This window comes from Zea mays, chromosome 8 (assembly GCF_902167145.1).
Source record: "Zea mays cultivar B73 chromosome 8, Zm-B73-REFERENCE-NAM-5.0, whole genome shotgun sequence".
NCBI classification, from domain to species: Eukaryota; Viridiplantae; Streptophyta; class Magnoliopsida; order Poales; family Poaceae; genus Zea; species Zea mays.
In genome coordinates, this window is record NC_050103.1 from 134,541,935 (window position 1) to 134,564,844 (window position 22,910).

Sequence of the window (22,910 nt, forward strand, 5' to 3'; positions counted from 1 at the left end):
TGGGTGTCGACCCATTCGGCCACGAAATCCGCCAATACTTGGGACTTGATGGCCTTCCGAGGGGCGAACGAGATCGTTTCGCCCATGATCTCCACCGCCCACTTTGCGATCCTGCCCGAGGCCTCTCGGCACTGGATGATCTCCCCCAGGGGGAAGGATGACACCACAGTTACCGGATGGGACTCGAAGTAGTGTCGTAGCTTCCGCCTTGTCAGGACCACAGCATACAGCAGCTTTTGAACTTGTGGGTAGCGGATCTTAGTCTCGGACAGCACTTCGCTGATGAAGTAGACCGGCCTCTGAACGGGCAATGTATGCCCTTCCTCCTGCCTTTCGACCACAATCGCGGTGCTAACCACCTGAGTGGTCGCGGCGACGTAGACCAAGAGGGTTTCCCCGTCCGCCGGCGGCACCAAGACTGGCGCCTTTGTAAGGAGCGCCTTCAGGTTGCCGAGGGCTTCCTCGGCCTCAGGGGTCCAAACGAAACATTCGGCCTTCCTTAAGAGGCGGTACAGAGGCAGACCTCTTTCGCCGAGGCGTGAGATGAAACGGCTCAGGGCCGCGAGGCATCCCATGACCCTCTGTACCCCTTTTAAGTCCTTGATGGGTCCCATGCTGGTGATGGCCGCAATCTTCTCCGGGTTGGCTTCGATGCCTCGCTCAGAGACGATGAACCCTAGGAGCATGCCTCGGGGTACCCCGAAGACACACTTCTCAGGATTAAGCTTGACTCCTTTCGCCTTGAGACACCGGAATGTCACTTCAAGGTCGGAGAGGAGGTCGGAAGCCTTCCGTGTCTTGACTACGATGTCATCGACGTAGGCCTCGACTGTGCGACCGATGTGTTCGCCGAACACATGGTTCATGCACCGCTGGTACGTCGCGCCTGCATTCCTCAAGCCGAACGGCATGGTGACATAGCAGTACATGTCGAACGGCGTGATGAAAGAAGTCGCGAGCTGGTCGTACTCTTTCATCCGGATCTGGTGATACCCCGAGTAGGCATCGAGGAAGGACAGGGTTTCGCACCCAGCAGTGGAATCCACGATTTGGTCGATGCGAGGCAGAGGGTAGGGAACCTTCGGACATGCTTTGTTGAGACCAGTGTAGTCTACACACATCCGCCATTTCCCCCCTTTCTTCCTCACAAGCACAGGGTTGGCAAGCCATTCGGGATGGAATACCTCCTTGATGAACCCTGCCGCCATTAGCTTGTGGATCTCTTCGCCAATCGCTCTGCGCTTCTCCTCGTCGAATCGGCGCAGAGGCTGTCTGACGGGTCGGGCTCCGGCCCGAATATCCAGCGAGTGCTCGGCGACATCCCTCGGTATGCCGGGCATGTCCGAGGGACTCCACGCGAAGACGTCGGCGTTTGCACGGAGAAAGTCGACGAGCACTGCTTCCTATTTGGGGTCGAGCCCGGAACCGATCCGGATCTGCTTGGTGGTGTCGCCAGTGGGGTCGAGGGGGACAGCCTTGACCGTCTCCGCTGGCTCGAAGTTGCCGGCATGGCGCTTCACGTCTGGGACCTCCTTGGAGAGGTTCTCTAGGTCGACGATGAGGGCCTCAGACTCGGCGAGGGCCTCGGCGTATTCCACGCACTCCACGTCGCATTCGAACGCGTGTTTGTACGTGGGGCCGACGGTGATGACCCCGTTGGGGCCCGACATCTTGAGCTTCAGGTAGGTGTAGTTGGGGACGGCCATGAACTTCGCGTAGCATGGCCTCCCTAGCACGGCGTGGTAGGTTCCTCGGAACCCGACCACTTCGAACGTCAGGGTCTCCCTTCGGAAGTTGGAGGGTGTTCCGAAGCAGACTGGGAGGTCGAGTCGCCCGAGGGGCTGGACGCGCTTCCCAGGGATGATCCCGTGGAAGGGCGCAGCGCCTGCTCGGACGGAGGACGGATCGACGCGCAGAAGCTTGAGGGTCTCGGCGTAGATGATGTTGAGGCAGCTGCCCCCGTCCATCAGGACCTTGGTGAGCCTGACATCGCCGACAACGGGGTCGACGACGAGCGGGTATTTCCCCGGGCTCGGCACATGGTCGGGGTGGTCGGCCCGGTCGAAAGTGATGGGCTTGTCGGACCAGTCTAGGTAGACTGGCGCCGCCACCTTCACCGAGCAGACCTCCCGGCGCTCTTGCTTGCGGTGCCGAGCCGAGGTATTCGCCGCATGCCCTCCATAGATCATGAAGCAGTCGCGGACCTCGGGGAACCCCCCTGCTGGGTGATCTTCGTTCTTGTCGTCGTCGTGGGCCCTGCCACCCTCGGCGGGTGGCCCGGCCCTGTGGAAATGACGCCGAAGCATAATGCACTCCTCGAGGGTGTGCTTGACGGGCCCCTGATGGTAGGGGCACGACTCCTTGAGCATCTTGTCGAAGAGGTTTGCACCTCCGGGGGGCTTCCGAGGGTTCTTATACTCGGCGGCGGCGACAAGGTCTGCGTCGGCGGCGTCGCGTTTCGATTGCGACTTCTTCTTGCCTTTCTTCTTGGCGCCGCGCGGAGCAGACGCCTCGGGAGCTTCTTCCGATGGGCGGCCCTGGGGCTGCTTGTCCTTTCGGAAGATAGCCTCGACCGCCTCCTGGCCGGAGGCGAACTTGGTGGCGATGTCCATCAGCTCGCTCGCCCTGGTGGGGGTTTTGCGACCCAGCTTGCTCACCAGGTCGCGGCAAGTGGTGCCGGCGAGGAACGCGCCGATGACATCCGAGTCGGTGATGTTGGGCAGCTCGGTGCGCTGCTTCGAGAATCGCCGGATGTAGTCCCGGAGCGACTCCCCCGGCTGTTGCCGGCAGCTTCGAAGGTCCCAGGAATTCCCGGGGCGCACGTATGTGCCCTGGAAATTGCCAGCGAAGGCTTGTACCAAGTCGTCCCAGTTGGAAATCTGCCCCGGAGGCAGGTGCTCCAACCAGGCGCGAGCAGTGTCGGAGAGGAACAGGGGGAGGTTGCGGATGATGAGGTTGTCGTCGTCCGTTCCACCCAGTTGGCAGGCAAGGCGGTAGTCCGCGAGCCACAGTTCCGGTCTCGTTTCCCCCGAGTACTTTGTGATAGTAGTCGGGGGTCGGAACCGGGTCGGGAATGGCGCCCGTCGGATGGCCCGACTGAAGGCCTGCGGGCCGGGTGGTTCGGGCGAGGGACTCCGATCCTCCCCGCTGTCGTAGCGCCCCCCACGCCTGGGGTGGTAGCCTCGGCGCACCCTTTCGTCGAGGTGAGCCCGACGGTCGCGTCGATGGTGCTCGTTGCCGAGGTGGCCCGGGGCCGCAGGCGCGGTGTTGCGCGTGCGCCCGGTGTAGACCGAGGCTTCCCGCATGAATCGGGAAGTCGCGGCATGAGGTTCCGAGGGATATCCTTGTCTCCGGGATGCAGTGCTCTCGGCCCGCCGGGCCGCAGCGCCTTCCAGGAGATTCTTGAGTTCTCCCTGGATTCACCGACCCTCGGTGGTTGACGGCTCCGGCATCGCGCGGATGAGCATTGCTGCGGTTGCCAGGTTCTGACCGACCCCGCTGGATGCGGGCGGTGGCCTGATCCTGACATCGTTGGCGACGCGGTGCTGGAGACCTTGGGGCAGATGACGTATTTCTCCGGCCAGGGGTTGGCCCACCCATGCCTGTCCGACGTCCCGACGGATCGGCTCAAGCGCTCCTGTTCCCTCGTTGAGCCTGGCCTGCGCCTCGCGGACTTGCTCGAGTTGTGGGTCGTAACCCCCCGCCGGAGCGGGGACCACAGCTAGCTCCCGTGGGATGTCGGCGCGAGGCACCGGCCTGGGGAGGTCACCATCCTCCGGCATGCCAAGATGGTTGCCTTCGGTGGGATCCCCTAGCTCGACGTGGAAACATTCGCGGCTTGGGCCGCAGCTCTCGTCGCCAAGGCTGCGGCTTCCATCGGAACAGTCGGATAGACAGTAGTCACATGCGGTCATGAAGTCCCGCACGGCACTGGGGTTGCCAAGTCTGGAGAAATCCCAACCGATGCTGGGATCGTCATCTTCCTCGGACCCAGAGGGCCCGTAGGTCGAGACGTCCGTCAGTCGGTCCCAAGGCGACCGCATACAGAACCTCAGTAGGGTTGCACTCGCCTCAATGAGAGCGCCCGCCAAAACGAGGTCGTTTGGCGGGTTGAGGCCGAGTCGAAATGACGCAAGATGGGAGTTAGTCGTTACCTTTTGGTCGACGAGGAGCGACGTAGTCACACCGGGGACTGGTTGCACCGTCATCCCTGGTTCGAGGGCGACGTCCTGCAGGCTTTCCGCGAGCGCGCCGGCGTCGTCTTCTTGCTCAAGGTCAGCGTGCCGCGGGGGGACGGCGCTCTCCTCCGTCTCGAACGCGAGGTCGACGTCCGGCGTGCCTTCCGTCGGGGCGTCGAGGGCGTCGATTCGCTCGACGGCCGACGAAGCGCGGCCTCCCGTCTGGCCTTGACGGATCCGCCTCCTCCTCCGTTGGCGGGGGAGAGAACGGAGCGAGCCCGAATATCGCTCTTCCACCACGCGGGGAAGACGTCGTCGATTCCGCCGCCGGCGGGCGGGTTGTCGGCCGCCGTTGTCGTAGTCGCGCGGCGGTGGAAGAAGTGTCATGTCGTAGCTGCCGTCGAAGGACATGAACTCGAGAGTCCCGAAACGAAGCACCATCCCGGGCCGGAGAGGTCGCTGGAGACTGCCCATCTGGAGCTTGACGGGGAGCTGTTCGTCAGCACGCAGCAGGCCCCTACCTGGCGCGCCAACTGTCGGCGTTTCGAGACAGGGGGGTCCCTAAGCCGACGAGTGAGTGTGCTGCGTGCCCCAGCCCAGATGGGTCGAGCGCGTGGGCGAGCGCGAAGGGGGGAGAGGCGAGGTGGCCGGAGCCGAGCGTGAGAGAGGTGGAAGTCCCGCGGCCTTCGTGTTCGTCCCGCGCCCAGGTCAGGTGCGCTTGCAGTAGGGGGGTTACAAGCGTCCACGCGGGTGAGGGAAGCGAGCGGCCCCAAGAGAGCGCCTGTCCCGTCCTCGGTCCCGCGCGGCCAACCTTCTCTGAGAAGGCCCTGGTCCTTCTTTTTATAGTCGTAAGGAGAGGATCCAGGTGTACAATGGGGTGGTGTAGCAGAGTGCTACGTGTCTAGCGGAGGGAGAGCTAGCGCCCTAGGTACATGCCAATGTGGCAGCCGGAGAGATCTGGGCACCCTGCTGGCGTGATGTCGTGGCTGTCGGAGGTGCGGCGGAGCCTGATGGAGGGACAGCTGTTGGAGCGGTCGAGTCCTTGCTGACGTCGTCCGGCTTCTGTAAGAGAGCTGGGGGCCGCCGTCGTCACGGAGCTTGTGGAGCACCATCAATGCCCCTCTGGCGGAGCTGGCCGGATGAGACGCCGGTCTTGTTCTCCGTGACCCGAGTCGATTCGGGGTAGGATGATGATGGCGCCTCCTGCTGACGTGGCGGTCTGTGCCCTAGGCAGGGCGACGTGGGGTTTCCTCCGAAGCCGAGGTTGAGTCTGCCTTCTGTTGCCGTGGCCGAGCCCGAGCCAAGGGGTCGGGCGAGGCGGAAGTCGTTCGGCCGAGGCCAGGGCGGAGTCCGAGCCCTGGGGTCGGGCGAGGCGGAGTTTCGTCGTCTTCCGGGTCTTAGCCCGAGTCCGAGCCCTGGGGTCGGGCGGAGCGGAGTTCGCCGTCTTCCGGGTCTTAGCCCGAGTCCGAGCCCTGGGGTCGGGCGGAGCGGAGTTCGCCGTCTTCCGGGTCTTAGCCCGAGTCCGAGCCCTGGGGTCGGGCGGAGCGGAGTTCGCCGTCTTCCGGGTCTTAGCCCGAGTCCGAGCCCTGGGGTCGGGCGGAGCGGAGTTCGCCGTCTTCCGGGTCTTAGCCCGAGTCCGAGCCCTGGGGTCGGGCGGAGCGGAGTTCGCCGTCTTCCGGGTCTTAGCCCGAGTCCGAGCCCTGGGGTCGGGCGGAGCGGAGTTCGCCGTGGCGCCTTTGGCAAGGCCTGATTGCCTGTCAGACTCACTCTGTCGAGTGGCACTGCAGTCGGAGTGGCGCAGGCGGCGCTGTCCTTCTGTCAGACTGGCCAGTGGAGCGGTGGAGTGACGGCGGTCACCTCGGCTCTGCCGGGGGCGCGTGTCAGGATAGAGGTGTCAGGCCACCTTTGCGTTAAATGCCCCTGCAATTTGGTCAGTCGGTGTGGTGATTTAGTCAAGGTTGCTTCTGAGCGAAGCCAAGGCCTTGGGCGAGCCGGTGATGTGTCCGCCATAAAAAGGGGGCCTCGGGCGAGACGGAAGTCTCTCGAGGTCGGCTGCCTTTGGCCGAGGCTAGGCTCGGGTGAAGCGTGATCGAGTCACTCGTGTGGACTGATCCCTGACTTAATCGTGCCCATCAGGCCTTTGCAGCTTTATGCTGATGGGGGTTACCAGCTGAGAATTAGGCGCCTTGAGGGTACCCCTAATTATGGTCCCCGACAATAATAATCTGTCGTGACAATCTACTCAGTGCCTATGCCGTGACATTCCCTTTCTACCAAGAAGCCAACTCGTAAAAGAGACCTCACCAGATAAGCTACGACAGCATTTTAACATCGTTTGAAGTAGGAACCTCACCCAGATTCATTGAACCGCCAGCTCTGCCATCTTATCCTTGCCATGTGAAGTGACGTTCTTGGCGACCCCATCAATCTCCTCGATTTGGATGTCCACGAGCTCATTGAGCCCGTTGCTTTGATTAATCTCAACAGCATTGCTTGATCAATCTAAGCATGCATGCTCCGACTAAGCAGATAAAGAGCAACGGGCAGACCTTATTTATGTGCAGAGCAGGAAAAAAACACTGCGCGCGGCAAGGTTGCTTATTCTATGAAAACCCAAACATCGTTGTTACCTAGCTTTACATTACATACATGCTTCTTTAGGCACACACGAGTACCTCGCTCGTTACCCGTTACATACTACATACGGTACTCTCTGCTCGCTTCAGGTTACTACCTATCGCTCTTACGGGCATGGGGTGTCCTGCTCCTCTGCCTTGGCCATCCTCTTCCCTTTCTTTGCCTCGTAATCCTTCACAGCGGCCTTGATCGCGTCCTCAGCGAGCATGCTGCAGTGGAGCTTCACTGGTGGAAGAGACAGGTGCTTCGCAATCTCGCTGCAAAAAAAGACAATGGAAAGGCATGTAGATAGACGTATCAGTACAACAACCCCAAGAAATATGGAATGGGACGACCATATCCAGGCCGATTCGAAACTTACGTGTTCTTGATGGCTACTACTTCCACCACTTGCTTGCCCTTGACCCATTCGGAAGCTGTAACAACAGAAATGAATAAGGAACCGAGCATCGTTTTTTGTAATTAAGGAAAAAATGGTAGGAGGAAAAGGAATACTGTTATGAAAACATGCCAGTAACAACAAACTAAAGCGCCGTTTATATAGCTTCCCTAGCTGCCTAGGCAAAATCTAAGCAACATTAAGATATTCCCTTACCGTGTTACCTCAGAATTGATATAAAATGTTCTAGACATGTGGCACCAGCAAACTAATCAACCATACGGACAAGCCAACCGTATGAAAAGGTTTGGTTCAAAACGGATCCAAAGTTCTGAACACCTGGCACCCCTGCTGCACCAGTAATGAACTAATCAACTATGTGAACCAAGTTTTTTCACTCAAATTTCTACTGTTATTATTGTTGGCGTCAGACTGTATGAACAATGCGCCTTGCAGGCGCTCACAAGAGAATAACCGTAACAAAGCACTCAGTCGATACCATAATTAACAGAGCCTTGATTAGATTAACAGCTCATGTTTGATCTATTCACAGACCATGTTGTCACATGTGTTAGGTGTGGGTTAAAGTCATACATAATAAATAATACAATGCCGCAAGGGTTTCATCAAACAATGTCACATAGTAACAAGTATGTCACCATATAAAACGAAGAACATGCAAAAACTCTATTCATGTAACCCACCACAATAGAGCCAGAGATAAACGTTCATGAGTTCGAAGGCATTGTAGTGAATGTATGAATGAGCCTAGAATTCTGACTGAGATACCTTGGTAGTAAAAATTATCTTTCTTCTCGCCACAAGGTAGGACACCGATTGGTTCCCATTCTAACGTGAAAACAACATCCTACACAAATCCATAACAATATTAACATTATATATAAATAAGAAAAATTGTTCACTTGAGCAGGTGAAGACAAGGGCTTACAGAGGGGTTCTGAGGATCTATGTCAAAAGAGTTGATAGCATATGCTTTAGCAAGCAATTCAAGGGGTCTCTCATCTGCTAATAGAAAAAGAAGCCACGATAAGCAAAGATGATAAACACTGAACACCGACAATCCGAATACTACATGTACATCTCACTTGCCTTGCTATTTCTCCCTCTTCAACATCAGCCACTGGTTCATCTGTGAAATCACCATCCTCATCATCCTCATCGTTTTTCATGTACAACTCGAGCTTTTCTAGTGTGTAGCTTCCCATTTGAAACCCAGGACTTGTTTCACCAACCAAGTTGGGTATCTGTTCACCTGTGACACTTCCGAGCATTTCAAGATCTTTCAAAAAATGGATCCCTTCATTGATGTCAACAGTTTTCTCCATCTGCAAGCCAACATTGCTTACACTACAAGTATGGCAATAGCAGAGCATATGATGTTGAACGTGGAGAGCATACAGTAGATATTACCTCTTGCAAAGCTTTGCGAGCTGCTTCTCTCTCAAGTTCTCTTTGTCGCTTAGCTTCAGCAGCAGCCTCATCAGCAGCTGCTGCTTCAGCCCTCTTGCGAACGTCCTCTGCAGCTTTAGCCTCAGCTTGCAATCGAGCTCTCTCTGTAACAGAAATTCTGTCACATGACTGTTGTCAGCTAAAAATGATTCTATTGCATCTCACCTTCTCTTTGTACCCTCTCAAGTTCCTCCCTTTCGCGTCGAAGCTTCTCGGGATCCTTCTTTGTAGTCTAATATTAACAACCAGGTAAGCTTACAGTGAATAACACAAAACGCAGACAACAACACTCTCTAGGAATCATTTTCACAGACACACCTGATCAAGGGCCTTTTCACGAGCCTTAAGGATCGTATCAGCAAAGCGGCTTCTCAGAAGGGCAGCTCGGATTTGCTTGTCAGGGGAGACCTGCTTCTCAGATACATTTCCCCCTAAAATTTTCATTATATCGACCTGTAAGGGAACCCATTTTCTCTACCACAGAAGATTGGGTATTCACTGGCCATCATGAAAATTCATGCTTACCCTCACCATCAGCAGAAACAGATATAGGGTTTGTACTTTGCTCTGGTAAATTTAATGTGCTCAGTGAATCTGCAAATTAAATCAAGACTGTGTAAGATATAAGTGGTTATATATTCCTGGGTTGTAAAACCAGGAAATGTTATCCAAGGATAAACTGAGTAGCAGCTGCGCTGAAGAAGGGCTCCAAAGCTGCATCGCAAGTATGTAACATAAAAAAAGGGGGCAACAAGAACATCGAAATATAAATGGGAAGAAAAGAAAAGAGGCTATATATATTTTGCAGAGAGGCTACCAATACAAATATTATATAGAGGGCGTTGCAGTTGATTTTTCATAGCTTGACAGCAGTCACCATTTTTGGCTCAGCAGATGGTAATGCCTCGTCTCTAGCTGCTGCTGACGGGGTGATACTGGGATAGCCGTAGCTTTGCAGGAATCCTCCTTAGAATGTACAGGACAAGAGATGAAGGGAGAATCTCCACAAGCTGCAGAAAAGATGGTAAGAACAGTGGAACATTAGAGTTATAGTAAGTATCAATTCGAAGTTGCCACACTGGAGCAGGAGACTTAATTTCGTGCTTTGCAAACTTCATACATACCAGGTAATAGAACAAATTCAGAACTGGATGGTCAAGAACATCGAGGTCAGCTTCCTCGTCAAATGCATTGAAGCACATCTGCAAGAAATGACATTGCAAATTTCGTGAACGAAATGTAAGAGCTAAACCTGCACAACTTCCAGTGGACAGAAACCCTTACCATTATGCATCGTGCCGAGAAACAACAGAAACATATGGTGGCAACTCTGCCGACTTCTCTCAGCTTTTGTTGCCTCCCTTTTGACTCAATAGGAAAATATTTTAGCATGATGAAAAGCTTGAACAAACAAGAAATGTAAGTGCATACTGCATATTTGGATGTAGTGCGGTAGCTAGATCAAACCCTGAACTTAATGCATATCACTAAGTACTAACGTAACACTTTTTAGATTTATACTTCTGCGGTACATGTTTTGCAGACAACCTAGTCAATGCAATTGGCTAACAAAAAGATAAAATAAAAAATCCATGCATTGTTGTTCATGACTTTATTAAAGAAGCATTGAGTAGTATTCATGATCTTGCCTTCCTCCATAGATCAGAAAACCCAAGGCAGTGAAAAAAGAAAGACCAGTAATCATGAACTGCCAGATAGTAATAACTTATAAAATTGCTTACCTTAGAAAAACGACCACACCTGAATACCTACCTACCAGTTACAGGAAGGTGCGCTGCTGTTTACCTTTCAACGATAGACCACTGCGTTTGTTTTTGAAATGTGTAGAGAATTATACTCTTGTTAGCTCAGAGTTCATTCGTCATTGTATCTTTTCAGAATGAAGAATTTGTCAAGCTGTTACATGGTAGCAATATTCCTTGCACAAACCATGTTGTGGGATCAAATTACTGCTTCATGAATGTCTATGAGGATTGAAAGGGAATTAGGCTTACACCTAGTTCCTAAATAATTTTGGTGGTTGAATTGCCCAACACAAATCTTTGGACTAACTAGTTTGCTCTAGTGTATAAGTTATACAGGTGTCAAAGGTTCACACTTAGCCAATAAAAAGACCAAGTGTTGGGTTCAACAAAAATGCAAAGAAGCAACCGAAGGCTCCTCTGATCTGGCGCACCGGACTGTCCGGTGTGCCACCGGACAGTGTCCGGTGCACCACCGGACATGTCCGGTGCACCAGAGGACTCAGGTTTCAAACTCGTCACCTTCGGGAATTTCCGGAGGCCACTCCGCTATAATTCACCGGACTGTCCGGTGTGCACCGGACATGTCCGGTGCTCCAAGGAAGGGCGGCCCCCGGAACTCGCCAGCCTCGGGTTTTCATTCCAGCCGCTCCGCTATAATTCACCGGACTGTCCGGTGTGCACCGGACTGTCCGGTGCATCTGCGGAGCAACGGCTACTTCAGGCGCCAACGGCTACCTGCGACGGCATTTAATACGCACGCAGCGCGCGCAGAAGTCAGAGACGCCCATGCCGGCGCACCGGACAATGAACAGTGCATGTCCGGTGCGCCACCGGACATCAAGGCGGGCCCAGAAGTCAGAACTCCAACGGTCGATTTCCAACGGCACTGGTGACATGGCGGGGGCACCGGACTGTCCGGTGTGCACCGGACTGTCCGGTGCGCCATCGAACAGACAGCCCTGCCAACGGTCAAGTTTGGTGGTTGGGGCTATAAATACCCCAACCACCCCACCATTCATTGCATCCAAGTTTTCCACTTCCCAACTACTACAAGAGCTCTAGCATTCAATTCTAGACACACCAAAGAGATCAAATCCTCTCCAAATTCCACACAGCGCCTTAGTGACTAGAGAGAGAGATTTGCTTGTGTTCTTTCGAGCTCTTGCGCTTGGATTGCTTCCTTCTTTCTTGATTCTTTCTTGTGATCAAACACTCACTTGTAATTGAGGCAAGAGACACCAATTGTGTGGTGGTCCTTGCGGGAGGTTTGATTCCCAAGTAATTTGAGAAGAGAAGCTCACTCGGTCCGAGGGACCGATTGAGAGAGGGAAGGGTTGAAAGAGACCCGGCCTTTGTGGCCTCCTCAACGGGGAGTAGGTTTGCAAGAACCGAACCTCGGTAAAACAAATCCGCGTGTCACACTCTTCATTTGCTTGCGATTTGTTTTGCTCCCTCTCTCGCGGACTTGTTTATATTTCTAACGCTAACCCGGCTTGTAGTTGTGATTATTTTTGAGAATTTCAGTTTTGCCCTATTCACCCCCCCCTCTAGGCGACTTTCAATTGGTATCAAAGCCCGGTGCTTCATTAGAGCCTAACCGCTCGAAGTGATGTCGGGAGATCACGCCAAGAAGGAGATGGAGACCGGCGAAAAGCCCACTACAAGCCACGGGAGCACTTCATCGGAAGAGTCCCGCACCAAGAGGAAGGAGAAGAAGAAGAGCTCCTCCAACAAAGGGAAGGAGAAATCTTCTTCGCACCACAAAGAGAAGAAGGAGAGATCTTCCTCCCACAAGCCACATCGGAGAGGGGACAAGCAAAAGAGGATGAGGAAGGTGGTCTACTACGAGACCGACACTTCATCAACATCAACCTCCGACTCCGATGCACCCTCCGTAACTTCTAAACGCCAAGAGCGTAAGAAGTTTAGTAAGATCCCCCTACACTATCCTCGCATTTCTAAACATGCACCTTTACTTTCCGTCCCATTAGGCAAACCACCAACTTTTGATGGTGAAGATTATGCTAGGTGGAGTGATTTAATGCGATTTCATCTAACCTCACTCCACAAAAGTATATGGGATGTTGTTGAGTTTGGTGCACAGGTACCATCCGTAGGGGACAAGAATTATGATGAGGATGAAGTGGCCCAAATCGAGCACTTCAACTCTCAAGCGACAACAATACTCCTCGCCTCTCTAAGTAGAGAGGAGTATAACAAAGTACAAGGGTTGAAGAGCGCCAAGGAGGTTTGGGATGTGCTCAAAACCGCGCACGAGGGAGACGAGCTCACCAAGATCACCAAGCGGGAAACGATCGAGGGGGAGCTCGGTCGGTTCCGGCTTCGCAAAGGGGAAGAGCCACAACACATGTACAACCGGCTCAAGACCTTGGTGAATCAAGTGCGCAACCTCGGGAGCATAAAGTGGGATGACCACAAAGTGGTTAAGGTTATTTTAAGATCTCTTATTTTCCTTAACCCCACTCAAGTTCAATTAATTCGTGGTAATCCTAGATATACTAAAATGACCCCCGAGGAAGTTATCGGGAATTTTGTAAGTTTTGAGTGCATGATCGAAGGCTCGAGGAAGATCAACGAGCTTGATGATTCCACCACATCCGAAGCTCAACCCGTCGCATTCAAGGCGACGGAGGAAAAGAAGGAGGAGGCTACACCAAGTCGACAACCAATCGACGCCTCCAAGCTTGACAATGAGGAGATGGCGCTCGTCATCAAGAGCTTCCGCCAAATCCTCAAACAAAGGAGGGGGAAAGACTACAAGTCCCGCTCCAAGAAGGTTTGCTACAAATGTGGTAAGCCCGGTCATTTTATTGCTAAATGTCCTATATCAAGTGACAGTGACCGAGGCGACGACAAGAAGGGGAGAAGAAAGGAGAAAAAGAAGTACTACAAGAAGAAGGGCGGCGATGCCCATGTTTGTCGGGAGTGGGATTCCGACGAAAGCTCAAGCGACTCCTCCGACGACGAGGACGCCGCCAACATCGCCGTCACCAAGGGACTTCTTTTCCCCAACGTCGGCCACAAGTGCCTCATGGCAAAGGACGGCAAACGGAAGAAGGTTAAATCTAACTCCTCCACTAAATATGAGTCTTCTAGTGATGATAATGATAGTGATGAGGAGGATAATTTTCGTGTTCTCTTTGCCAATCTTAACATGGAGCAAAAAGAAAAATTAAATGAATTGATTAGTGTTATTCATGAAAAGGATGACCTTTTGGACTCCCAAGAGGATTGTCTAATCAAAGAAAACAAGAAACATGTTAAGGTTAAAAAGGCTTATGCTCTAGAAGTAGAAAAATGTGAAAAATTATCTAGTGAGCTAAGCACTTGTCGTGAGATGATTGACAACCTTAGGAATGAAAATGCTAGTTTAAATGCTAATGTTGATTCTCATATTTGCATTGTTTCAACTTCCAATCCTAAAGATAATAATGATGATTTGCTTGCTAGGATTGAAGAATTGAATATTTCTCTTGCTAGCCTTAGAGTAGAAAATGATAATTTGATTGCTAAGGCTAAAGATTTTGATGTTTGCAATGTCACTATTTCCGATCTTAGAGATAAAAATGATATATTACGTGCTAAGATTGTTGAACTTAATTCTTGCAAACCGTCTACATCTACTATTGAGCATGTGTCTATTTGTGATAGATGTAGAGATATTGATGTTAATACTATTCATGATCACATGTATTTAATTAAACAACAAAATGATCATATAGCAAAACTAGATGCTAAAATTGCCGAGCACAACTTAGAAAATGAGAAATTTAAATTTGCTCGTAGCATGCTTTATAATGGGAGACGCCCTGGCATTAAGGATGGCATTGGCTTCCAAAGAGGAGACAATGACAAACTTAATGTCCCTCCTAAGAACTTGTCTAACTTTGTTAAGGGCAAGGCTCCCATGCCTCAGGATAACAAGGGCTACATTTTGTACCCTGCCGGCTATCCTGAGAGCAAAATTAGGAAAATTCATTCTAGGAAGTCTCACTCTGGCCCTAATCATGCTTTTATGTATAAGGGTGAGACATCTAGCTCTAGGCAACCAACCCGTGCCAAGTTGTCTAGAAAGAAAACTCCTAATGCATCAAATGATAATACCATTTCATTTAAAACTTTTGATGCTTCTTATGTGCTTACTAACAAATCCGGCAAGGTAGTTGCCAAGTTTGTTGGGGGCAAACACAAGGGTTCCAAGACTTGTGTTTGGGTACCCAAAGTTCTTGTGTCTAATGCCAAAGGACCCAAAACCGTTTGGGTACCTAAAGTCAAGAACTAAAATTGTTTTGTAGGTTTATGCATCCGGGGGCTCAAGTTGGATACTCGACAGCGGGTGCACAAACCACATGACAGGGGAGAAAAGGATGTTCTCCTCATATGAGAAAAACCAAGATCCCCAACGAGCTATCACATTCGGGGATGGAAATCAAGGTTTGGTCAAAGGACTGGGTAAAATTGCTATATCACCTGACCATACTATTTCCAATGTTTTTCTTGTAGATTCTTTAGATTACAATTTGCTTTCCGTATCCCAATTATGTCAAATGGGCTACAACTGTCTATTCACTGATGTAGGTGTCACTGTCTTTAGAAGAAGTGATGATTCAGTAGCATTTAAGGGAGTGTTAGAGGGTCAGCTATACTTGGTAGATTTTGATAGAGCTGAACTCGACACTTGCTTAATTGCTAAGACTAACATGGGTTGGCTCTGGCACCGCCGACTAGCCCATGTTGGGATGAAGAATCTTCATAAGCTTCTAAAGGGAGAACACATTTTAGGATTAACAAATGTTCATTTTGAGAAAGACAGAATTTGTAGCGCATGTCAAGCCGGGAAGCAAGTTGGAACCCATCATCCACACAAGAACATCATGACGTCCGACAGGCCGCTTGAGCTACTCCACATGGATCTATTCGACCCGATTGCTTACATAAGCATCGGCGGGAGTAAGTATTGTCTTGTAATAGTGGATGATTATTCTCGCTTCACTTGGGTGTTCTTTTTGCAGGAAAAATCTCAAACCCAAGAGACCTTAAAGGGATTCTTGAGACGGGCTCAAAATGAGTTCGGCTTAAGGATCAAGAAAATTAGAAGCGACAACGGAACGGAGTTCAAGAACTCTCAAATTGAAGGCTTCCTTGAGGAGGAGGGCATCAAGCATGAGTTCTCTTCTCCCTACACTCCACAACAAAATGGAGTAGTGGAGAGGAAGAATCGAACTCTATTGGACATGGCAAGAACCATGCTTGATGAGTACAAGACTTCGGATCGATTTTGGGCCGAGGCGGTCAACACCGCTTGCTACGCCATCAACCGGTTGTATTTACACCGAATCCTCAAGAAGACATCATATGAACTCCTAATCGGTAAAAAGCCCAATATTTCATATTTTAGAGTTTTTGGTAGCAAATGCTTTATTCTTGTTAAGAGAGGTAGAAAATCTAAATTTGCTCCTAAAACGGTAGAAGGCTTTTTACTAGGATATGACTCAAACACAAGGGCATATAGAGTCTTTAACAAGTCCTCAGGACTAGTTGAAGTTTCTTGTGACGTTGTGTTTGATGAGACTAACGGCTCTCAAATAGAGCAAGTTGATTTTGATGAGATAGGTGAAGAACAGGCTCCATGCATAGCACTAAGGAACATGTCCATTGGGGATGTGTGTCCTAAGGAATCCGAAGAGCCTCTACATGCACAAGATCAACCATCCTCCTCCACTCAAGCATCTCCACCAACTCAAAATGAGGATGAGGCTCAAGTTGATGAAGTAGAAGATCAAGCAAATAAGCCACCTCAAGATGACGACAATGATCAAGGGGGAGATACAAATGATCAAGACAAGGAGGGTGAAGAGCAAAGGCCGCCACACCCAAGAGTCCACCAAGCAATCCAACGAGATCACCCCGTCGACATTCATAAGGGGGTAACCACTAGATCTCGTGTTGCACATTTTTGTGAACATTACTCGTTTGTTTCCTCTATTGAGCCACACAGGGTAGAGGAAGCACTACAAGATTCGGATTGGGTGGTGGCAATGCAAGAGGAGCTCAACAACTTCACTAGAAATGAGGTATGGCATTTGGTTCCATGTCCTAATCAAAATGTTGTAGGAACCAAATGGGTCTTCCGCAACAAGCAAGATGAGCATGGCGTGGTGACAAGGAACAAAGCTCGACTTGTGGCCAAGGGATACTCCCAAGTCGAAGGTTTGGATTTCGGTGAAACCTATGCACCCGTAGCTAGGCTTGAGTCAATTCGCATATTATTAGCCTATGCTACTTACCATGGCTTTAAGCTTTATCAAATGGACGTGAAAAGTGCCTTCCTCAACGGACCAATCAAGGAAGAGGTCTATGTTGAGCAACCTCCCGGCTTTGAAGACAGTGAGTATCCTAATCATGTCTATAAGCTCTCTAAGGCGCTTTATGGGCTCAAGCAAGCCCCAAGAGCATGGTATGAATGCCTTAGAGATTTTCTTATTGCTAATGGCTTCAAAGTCGGAAAGGCCGATCCTACACTCTTTACAAAAACTCTTAAAAATGACTTGTTTGTATGCCAAATTTATGTTGATGATATTATATTTGGGTCTACTAACGAGTCTACATGTGAAGAGTTTAGTAGGATTATGACACAGAAATTCGAGATGTCTATGATGGGGGAGTTGAAGTATTTCTTAGGATTCCAAGTAAAGCAACTCCAAGAGGGCACCTTCATTAGCCAAACGAAGTATACTCAAGACATTCTAAGCAAGTTTGGAATGAAGGATGCCAAGCCCATCAAGACTCCCATGGGAACAAATGGGCATCTCGACCTCGACACGGGAGGTAAGTCCGTGGATCAAAAGGTATACCGGTCGATGATTGGTTCATTGCTTTACTTATGTGCATCTCGACCGGACATTATGCTTTCCATTTGCATGTGTGCAAGATTTCAAGCCGACCCTAAGGAATCTCACCTTACGGCCGTAAAACGAATCTTGAGATATTTGGCTTATACTCCTAAGTTTGGGCTTTGGTACCCTCGGGGATCCACATTTGATTTGATTGGTTATTCGGATGCCGATTGAGCAGGGTGTAAGATTAATAGAAAGAGCACATCGGGGACTTGCCAGTTCTTGGGAAGATCCTTGGTGTCTTGGGCTTCAAAGAAGCAAAATTCGGTCGCTCTTTCTACCGCCGAAGCCGAATATATTGCCGCAGGCCATTGTTGCGCGCAATTGCTTTGGATGAGGCAAACCTTGCGGGACTACGGTTACAAATTAACCAAAGTCCCTTTGCTATGTGATAATGAGAGTGCAATTAAAATGGCCGACAATCCCGTCGAGCATAGCCGCACTAAGCACATAGCCATTCGGTATCATTTTCTTAGGGATCACCAACAAAAGGGAGATATCGAGATTTCTTACATCAACACTAAAGATCAATTAGCCGATATCTTTACCAAGCCTCTTGATGAACAAACTTTTACCAAACTTAGGCATGAGCTCAATATTCTTGATTCACGCAACTTCTTTTGCTAGATTGCACACATAGCTCATTTATATACTTTTGATCATATCTCTTTTATATGCTATGACTAATGTGTTTTCAAGTCTATTTCAAACCAAGTCATAGGTATATTGAAAGGGAATTGGAGTCTTCGGCAAAGACAAAGGCTTCCACTCCGTAACTCATCCTTCGCCGTCGCTCCAAGCCACTCTTCATCTTTGGGGGAGAAAGCAAAAGACTTCGTCTTTGGTATAATCTTAACTCATTTATTTATGACCAAAGGGGAAGATAGCACTTCGAGGGCTCTAATAATTCCATTTTTGGCGATTCATGCCAAAGGGGGAGAGAGTATGAGCCCAAAGCAAAAGGACCGCACCACCACCAATTTCAAAAACTTAGTGTTTTCCAAGAGTATTTATCAATTGGTATCCTATTGTGTTCAAAAGGGGGAGAAAGTAGAGTTTTCCAAGAGTATTTATCAATTGGTATCCTATTGTGTTCAAAAGGGGGAGAAAGTAGTATTTAAAAAATGATATATCAAAACCCTCTTGAACACTAAGAGGAGGATCTCCTTTAGGGGGAGTTTTGTTTAGTCAAAGGAAAAGCATTTGAAACAGGGGGAGAAAATTTCAAATCTTGAAAATGCTTTGCAAAATCCTATTCATTTACCTTTGACCATTTGCAAAAGAACTTTGAAAAGGATTTACAAAAGAGTTTGCAAAAACAAAACATGTGGTGCAAGCGTGGTCCAAAATGTTAAATAAGAAAGAAACAATCCATGCATATCTTGTAAGTAGTTATATTGGCTCAATTCCAAGCAACCTTTACACTTACATTATGCAAACTAGTTCAATTATGCACTTCTATATTTGCTTTGGTTTGTGTTGGCATCAATCACCAAAAAGGGGGAGATTGAAAGGGAATTAGGCTTACACCTAGTTCCTAAATAATTTTGGTGGTTGAATTGCCCAACACAAATCTTTGGACTAACTAGTTTGCTCTAGTGTATAAGTTATACAGGTGTCAAAGGTTCACACTTAGCCAATAAAAAGACCAAGTGTTGGGTTCAACAAAAATGCAAAGAAGCAACCGAAGGCTCCTCTGATCTGGCGCACCGGACTGTCCGGTGTGCCACCGGACAGTGTCCGGTGCACCACCGGACATGTCCGGTGCACCAGAGGACTCAGGTTTCAAACTCGTCACCTTCGGGAATTTTCGGAGGCCACTCCGCTATAATTCACCGGACTGTCCGGTGTGCACCGGACATGTCCGGTGCTCCAAGGAAGGGCGGCCCCCGGAACTCGCCAGCCTCGGGTTTTCATTCCAGCCGCTCCGCTATATTTCACCGGACTGTCCGGTGCATCTGCGGAGCAACGACTACTTCAGGCGCCAACGGCTACCTGCGACGGCATTTAATACGCGCGCAGCGCGCGCAGAAGTCAGAGACGCCCATGCCGGCGCACCGGACAATGAACAGTGCATGTCCGGTGCGCCACCGGACATCAAGGCGGGCCCAGAAGTCAGAACTCCAACGGTCGATTTCCAACGGCACTGGTGACGTGGCGGGGGCACCGGACTGTCCGGTGCGCCATCGAACAGACAGCCCTGCCAACGGTCAAGTTTGGTGGTTGGGGCTATAAATACCCCAACCACCCCACCATTCATTGCATCCAAGTTTTCCACTTCCCAACTACTACAAGAGCTCTAGCATTCAATTCTAGACACACCAAAGAGATCAAATCCTCTCCAAATTCCACACAGCGCCTTAGTGACTAGAGAGAGAGATTTGCTTGTGTTCTTTCGAGCTCTTGCGCTTGGATTGCTTCCTTCTTTCTTGATTCTTTCTTGTGATCAAACACTCACTTGTAATTGAGGCAAGAGACACCAATTGTGTGGTGGTCCTTGCGGGAGGTTTGATTCCCAAGTAATTTGAGAAGAGAAGCTCACTCGGTCCGAGGGACCGATTGAGAGAGGGAAGGGTTGAAAGAGACCCGGCCTTTGTGGCCTCCTCAACGGGGAGTAGGTTTGCAAGAACCGAACCTCGATAAAACAAATCCGCGTGTCACACTCTTCATTTGCTTGCGATTTGTTTTGCTCCCTCTCTCGCGGACTTGTTTATATTTCTAACGCTAACCCGGCTTGTAGTTGTGATTATTTTTGAGAATTTCAGTTTCGCCCTATTCACCCCCCCCTCTAGGCGACTTTCAAGGATAGAATACCTGGAAGGGCCATCATCATCTCTGTTGTAAGTGCCTTCAGTCAACTTTATCCCACATAAGTATGCATCAAAAATAATATCACATACTTAAGATGCACATAGACCTTACAAGCTATGTTTCAACATTGCAGATAGATAATCTTGTGAAGGGAGCATCTGGTCAGGCTTTGCAAAATCTTAATCTGATGATGGGACTGCCTGAGAATATGGGGCTACAATACCAGCCCCTGTTCCCTTGATCTTTTGTGTCATTATCTATGATTACATTATGTAGGAGTCCGGAAACCAAATTGTCATTACTGTCAAGAGGTGGCAAGGAGCCTGACATTAGAATTCAGTCAAGTCGAAGTTAGACAGTTAGTGTAGCTTGGTCTGTGTTGTTTTAGCTTTATTAAACCATTAAGAGAATAATGATGATGGCAATTTAGCAGTACAATGGTAGTATTATGTGGGCAGCTTGGTTCCGATAAAATCATAAGCCTATACACATCTTGTGCCCGCAATGTTGTTTGTTATTTTGATCACGAAATCAATATTGAGCTTGAATTCAGTTGAGGCAACTATCCTTGGCATCACTGGATAACTTTATGGTATCTTTTTTATTATGTTCAAGCAAAAAGTTTAGCCCATTACAGTTGTACTTTGAGAAGATTGAAATGTCTCTTGGTATAGTTCTTAAGTCTCTTAGTATGATTCTCAACTTTTGTCCTATAGCAGTATAGCTGCAAGGTTTCATAGCTTGCTACTGTAGCTATCTTATCTGCAGCGTTTCTTTTAACAGGATTTTCATCTCTGCAGCGTTGCTGCTGTGTAAACATCTGTAATACAGACAACTACGAAACAAACTTTCTTGTTTATGTGTGAAGAGCTTTTATTTACAGATCTTTGCCATTTTTGTTTCTATCTCACATATTGGTAGTAATAACTTATAAAATTGCTTACCTTAAAAAAACGACCACACCTGAATACCTACCTACCAGTTACAGGAAGGTGCGCTGCTGTTTACCTTTCAACGATAGACCACTGCGTCAGTCTTCTCAACAACTTCACAGCACAGGAGCTGCATACCTACCTACCAGTTACAGGAAGACCAGTAATCATGTGTTGGTAAACCAAACCGCTAATCAGCTGAAAGAATTTTATGCATTTGATGGTTTCTATCAGGGCAAAAAGAACTTACCCCTGATATTGTTTTCAACTGAGGGATGTTTCAAGACGACAACATCCAGCGTGATTTTGACTCCCTGCTTTTGCTTGTCAGGTGGATGATCTGGAAATAAAGGAACACGAGCATGTTTGGCGGCTCAAGCACCACGCCTACAGAACTAAACACAGCTGATGGTTCTCTTATGAGTACACCTGACTGTTGCTCAGAAACCAAGTGAAAAATAAAGAGCTCATTCAGTTTTTGTAACATGTGACCGATTCTCATGCAGTATCAAGTGATGTAGGTGTTAGTAGACGTTCAAATACTTGGATCTGTTGATTCTAAACTGGAAAAAAAAAGACAGGCTGGGCCAAATTAGATAATTTACCTCCACAGAAGATACTTTTTCAGGAAGCAAACGGTCATTACGGTCACCAAGACCTAAGTTTCCATATCGACCCCAACCCCATCCATAGAGGTCACCGTCTTCAGTTACTGCAGCAGTATGTTCGGCACCGACAGCAATCATTTTCACGCAAACACTCTACAAACGTAGAACCATTAGCACAGGACATTGAACAAACACTGACAGTTCTGTTCCAGAAGAAACAAGGTGGTATAGGTCTCTGGCCAACGTTCACATCATCATTACTGAGGAACATAATGACAGCACATACATGGTATATCTCATGAGTATAGTAGTTTAGCTAATAGAGTGTTGTGAACCAAATCATAGTTATTAAGATGCGAATCAAAAACTTTGACTTGCTACTCATGATTTACAATTTTACATACATGTTTTATTCATAGCATGTTTGCCTAAGTGCAAAATGGTAGTTTTTTAAGCACAGTAAAGAAGTGGATTAGACATCGGTAGTTTTTTAATGCAAAACAGAAATATGTTTTTTGTTTGCTTGAATTCAGTCAAACAAACTGAGAAAGACGTGGATCTGATTGTTTCATTATGTCATAATAATTATCACGCCTCTGAAGAACGTTTGAAAGAAATGATGGACAAGTCTCACAAGGCAATAGAAGACGTTTCAGCATCAAAGCACTAAGTGCTTCAGAGTGCAAAACAGAAAATTTGGATAAATAGGCACATGCATGGAACCCTTCCTCGCATGTTTTGTGCATGCAAACCTACTTTTGGTTATGCTGCATACTTAAATTAGCTGAATTGTTATGTCATTGTTCTATTGCAGGTGACCTGATGTAATGCAAAGGTCTGATTGTTATGGACTTAAAAATGTGAGGAAGGTTTGCATGCAATAAAATCACTTGATGTTAAATAAAAATCTCTTATCTCTTTTGTTTTGCTCGCTCGCTGTTTATCCACATGTCCATGTGATGATGATGAGATCTAGATGTCTAAATAATTTCCATGCTTTATTGGGTTAAATTTCACTATATATGTATCTCTGTAGAATAAATATCGCTAAACATTTAGTCTGCATATCGTATTGGCTGTTCATTCCAACAGCATAAAAATGTAGCTCATATCACAGTTAACCATGTCAAAGTATAGGCTGATCTGTTGTTTCTTTTTTTGTTTATTAGGTTCTCCGATGTCTGAATATCTGCTTGTGCTTCCAAATTCTAT

The 22,910-nt window shown here is 48.7% G+C and overlaps 1 protein-coding gene and 3 long non-coding RNA genes across 4 annotated transcripts; 1 reads left to right on the top strand and 3 right to left on the bottom strand.

Moving 5' to 3' along the window:
- Positions 1-7,792: 7,792 nt before the first annotated feature.
- LOC109941646 (uncharacterized) lies at positions 7,793-8,267 on the bottom strand. Its single transcript, XR_002264362.1, has 2 exons — positions 8,144-8,267; positions 7,793-8,062 (listed from the first exon to the last, which is right to left on the bottom strand). It is a non-coding gene; the product is annotated as an uncharacterized lncRNA (long non-coding RNA).
- A 549-nt stretch (positions 8,268-8,816) lies between these two features.
- On the bottom strand, positions 8,817-9,326 carry LOC103637294 (uncharacterized). Its single transcript, XR_002264382.1, has 3 exons — positions 9,190-9,326; positions 8,983-9,095; positions 8,817-8,896 (listed from the first exon to the last, which is right to left on the bottom strand). It is a non-coding gene; the product is annotated as an uncharacterized lncRNA (long non-coding RNA).
- A 148-nt stretch (positions 9,327-9,474) lies between these two features.
- On the bottom strand, positions 9,475-10,336 carry LOC103635926 (tobamovirus multiplication protein 3-like). The gene is made up of 3 exons (XM_008658301.4): positions 9,949-10,336; positions 9,789-9,866; positions 9,475-9,674 (listed from the first exon to the last, which is right to left on the bottom strand). Exons 1-3 carry the CDS (start codon positions 10,054-10,056, stop codon positions 9,576-9,578), a joined length of 285 nt encoding a protein of 94 aa, XP_008656523.1. The 5' UTR covers positions 10,057-10,336; the 3' UTR covers positions 9,475-9,575.
- Positions 10,337-20,143: 9,807 nt separating this feature from the next.
- On the top strand, positions 20,144-20,615 carry LOC109941628 (uncharacterized). Its single transcript, XR_002264295.1, has 2 exons — positions 20,144-20,187; positions 20,292-20,615. It is a non-coding gene; the product is annotated as an uncharacterized lncRNA (long non-coding RNA).
- The last annotated feature ends 2,295 nt before the right edge of the window (positions 20,616-22,910 follow it).

What these genes read in the sequence shown, in the direction of transcription:
- LOC103635926 (XM_008658301.4), bottom strand. Translation starts at nt 10,056, where the DNA reads ATGCTAAAATATTTTCCTATTGAGTCAAAAGGGAGGCAACAAAAGCTG. An exon ending in TCTCGGCACGATGCATAATG is followed by an intron (nt 9,867 to 9,948) that starts GTAAGGGTTTCT and finishes CATTTCTTGCAG; the next exon opens with ATGTGCTTCAATGCATTTGA. An exon ending in TGAATTTGTTCTATTACCTG is followed by an intron (nt 9,675 to 9,788) that starts GTATGTATGAAG and finishes TCTTTTCTGCAG; the next exon opens with CTTGTGGAGATTCTCCCTTC.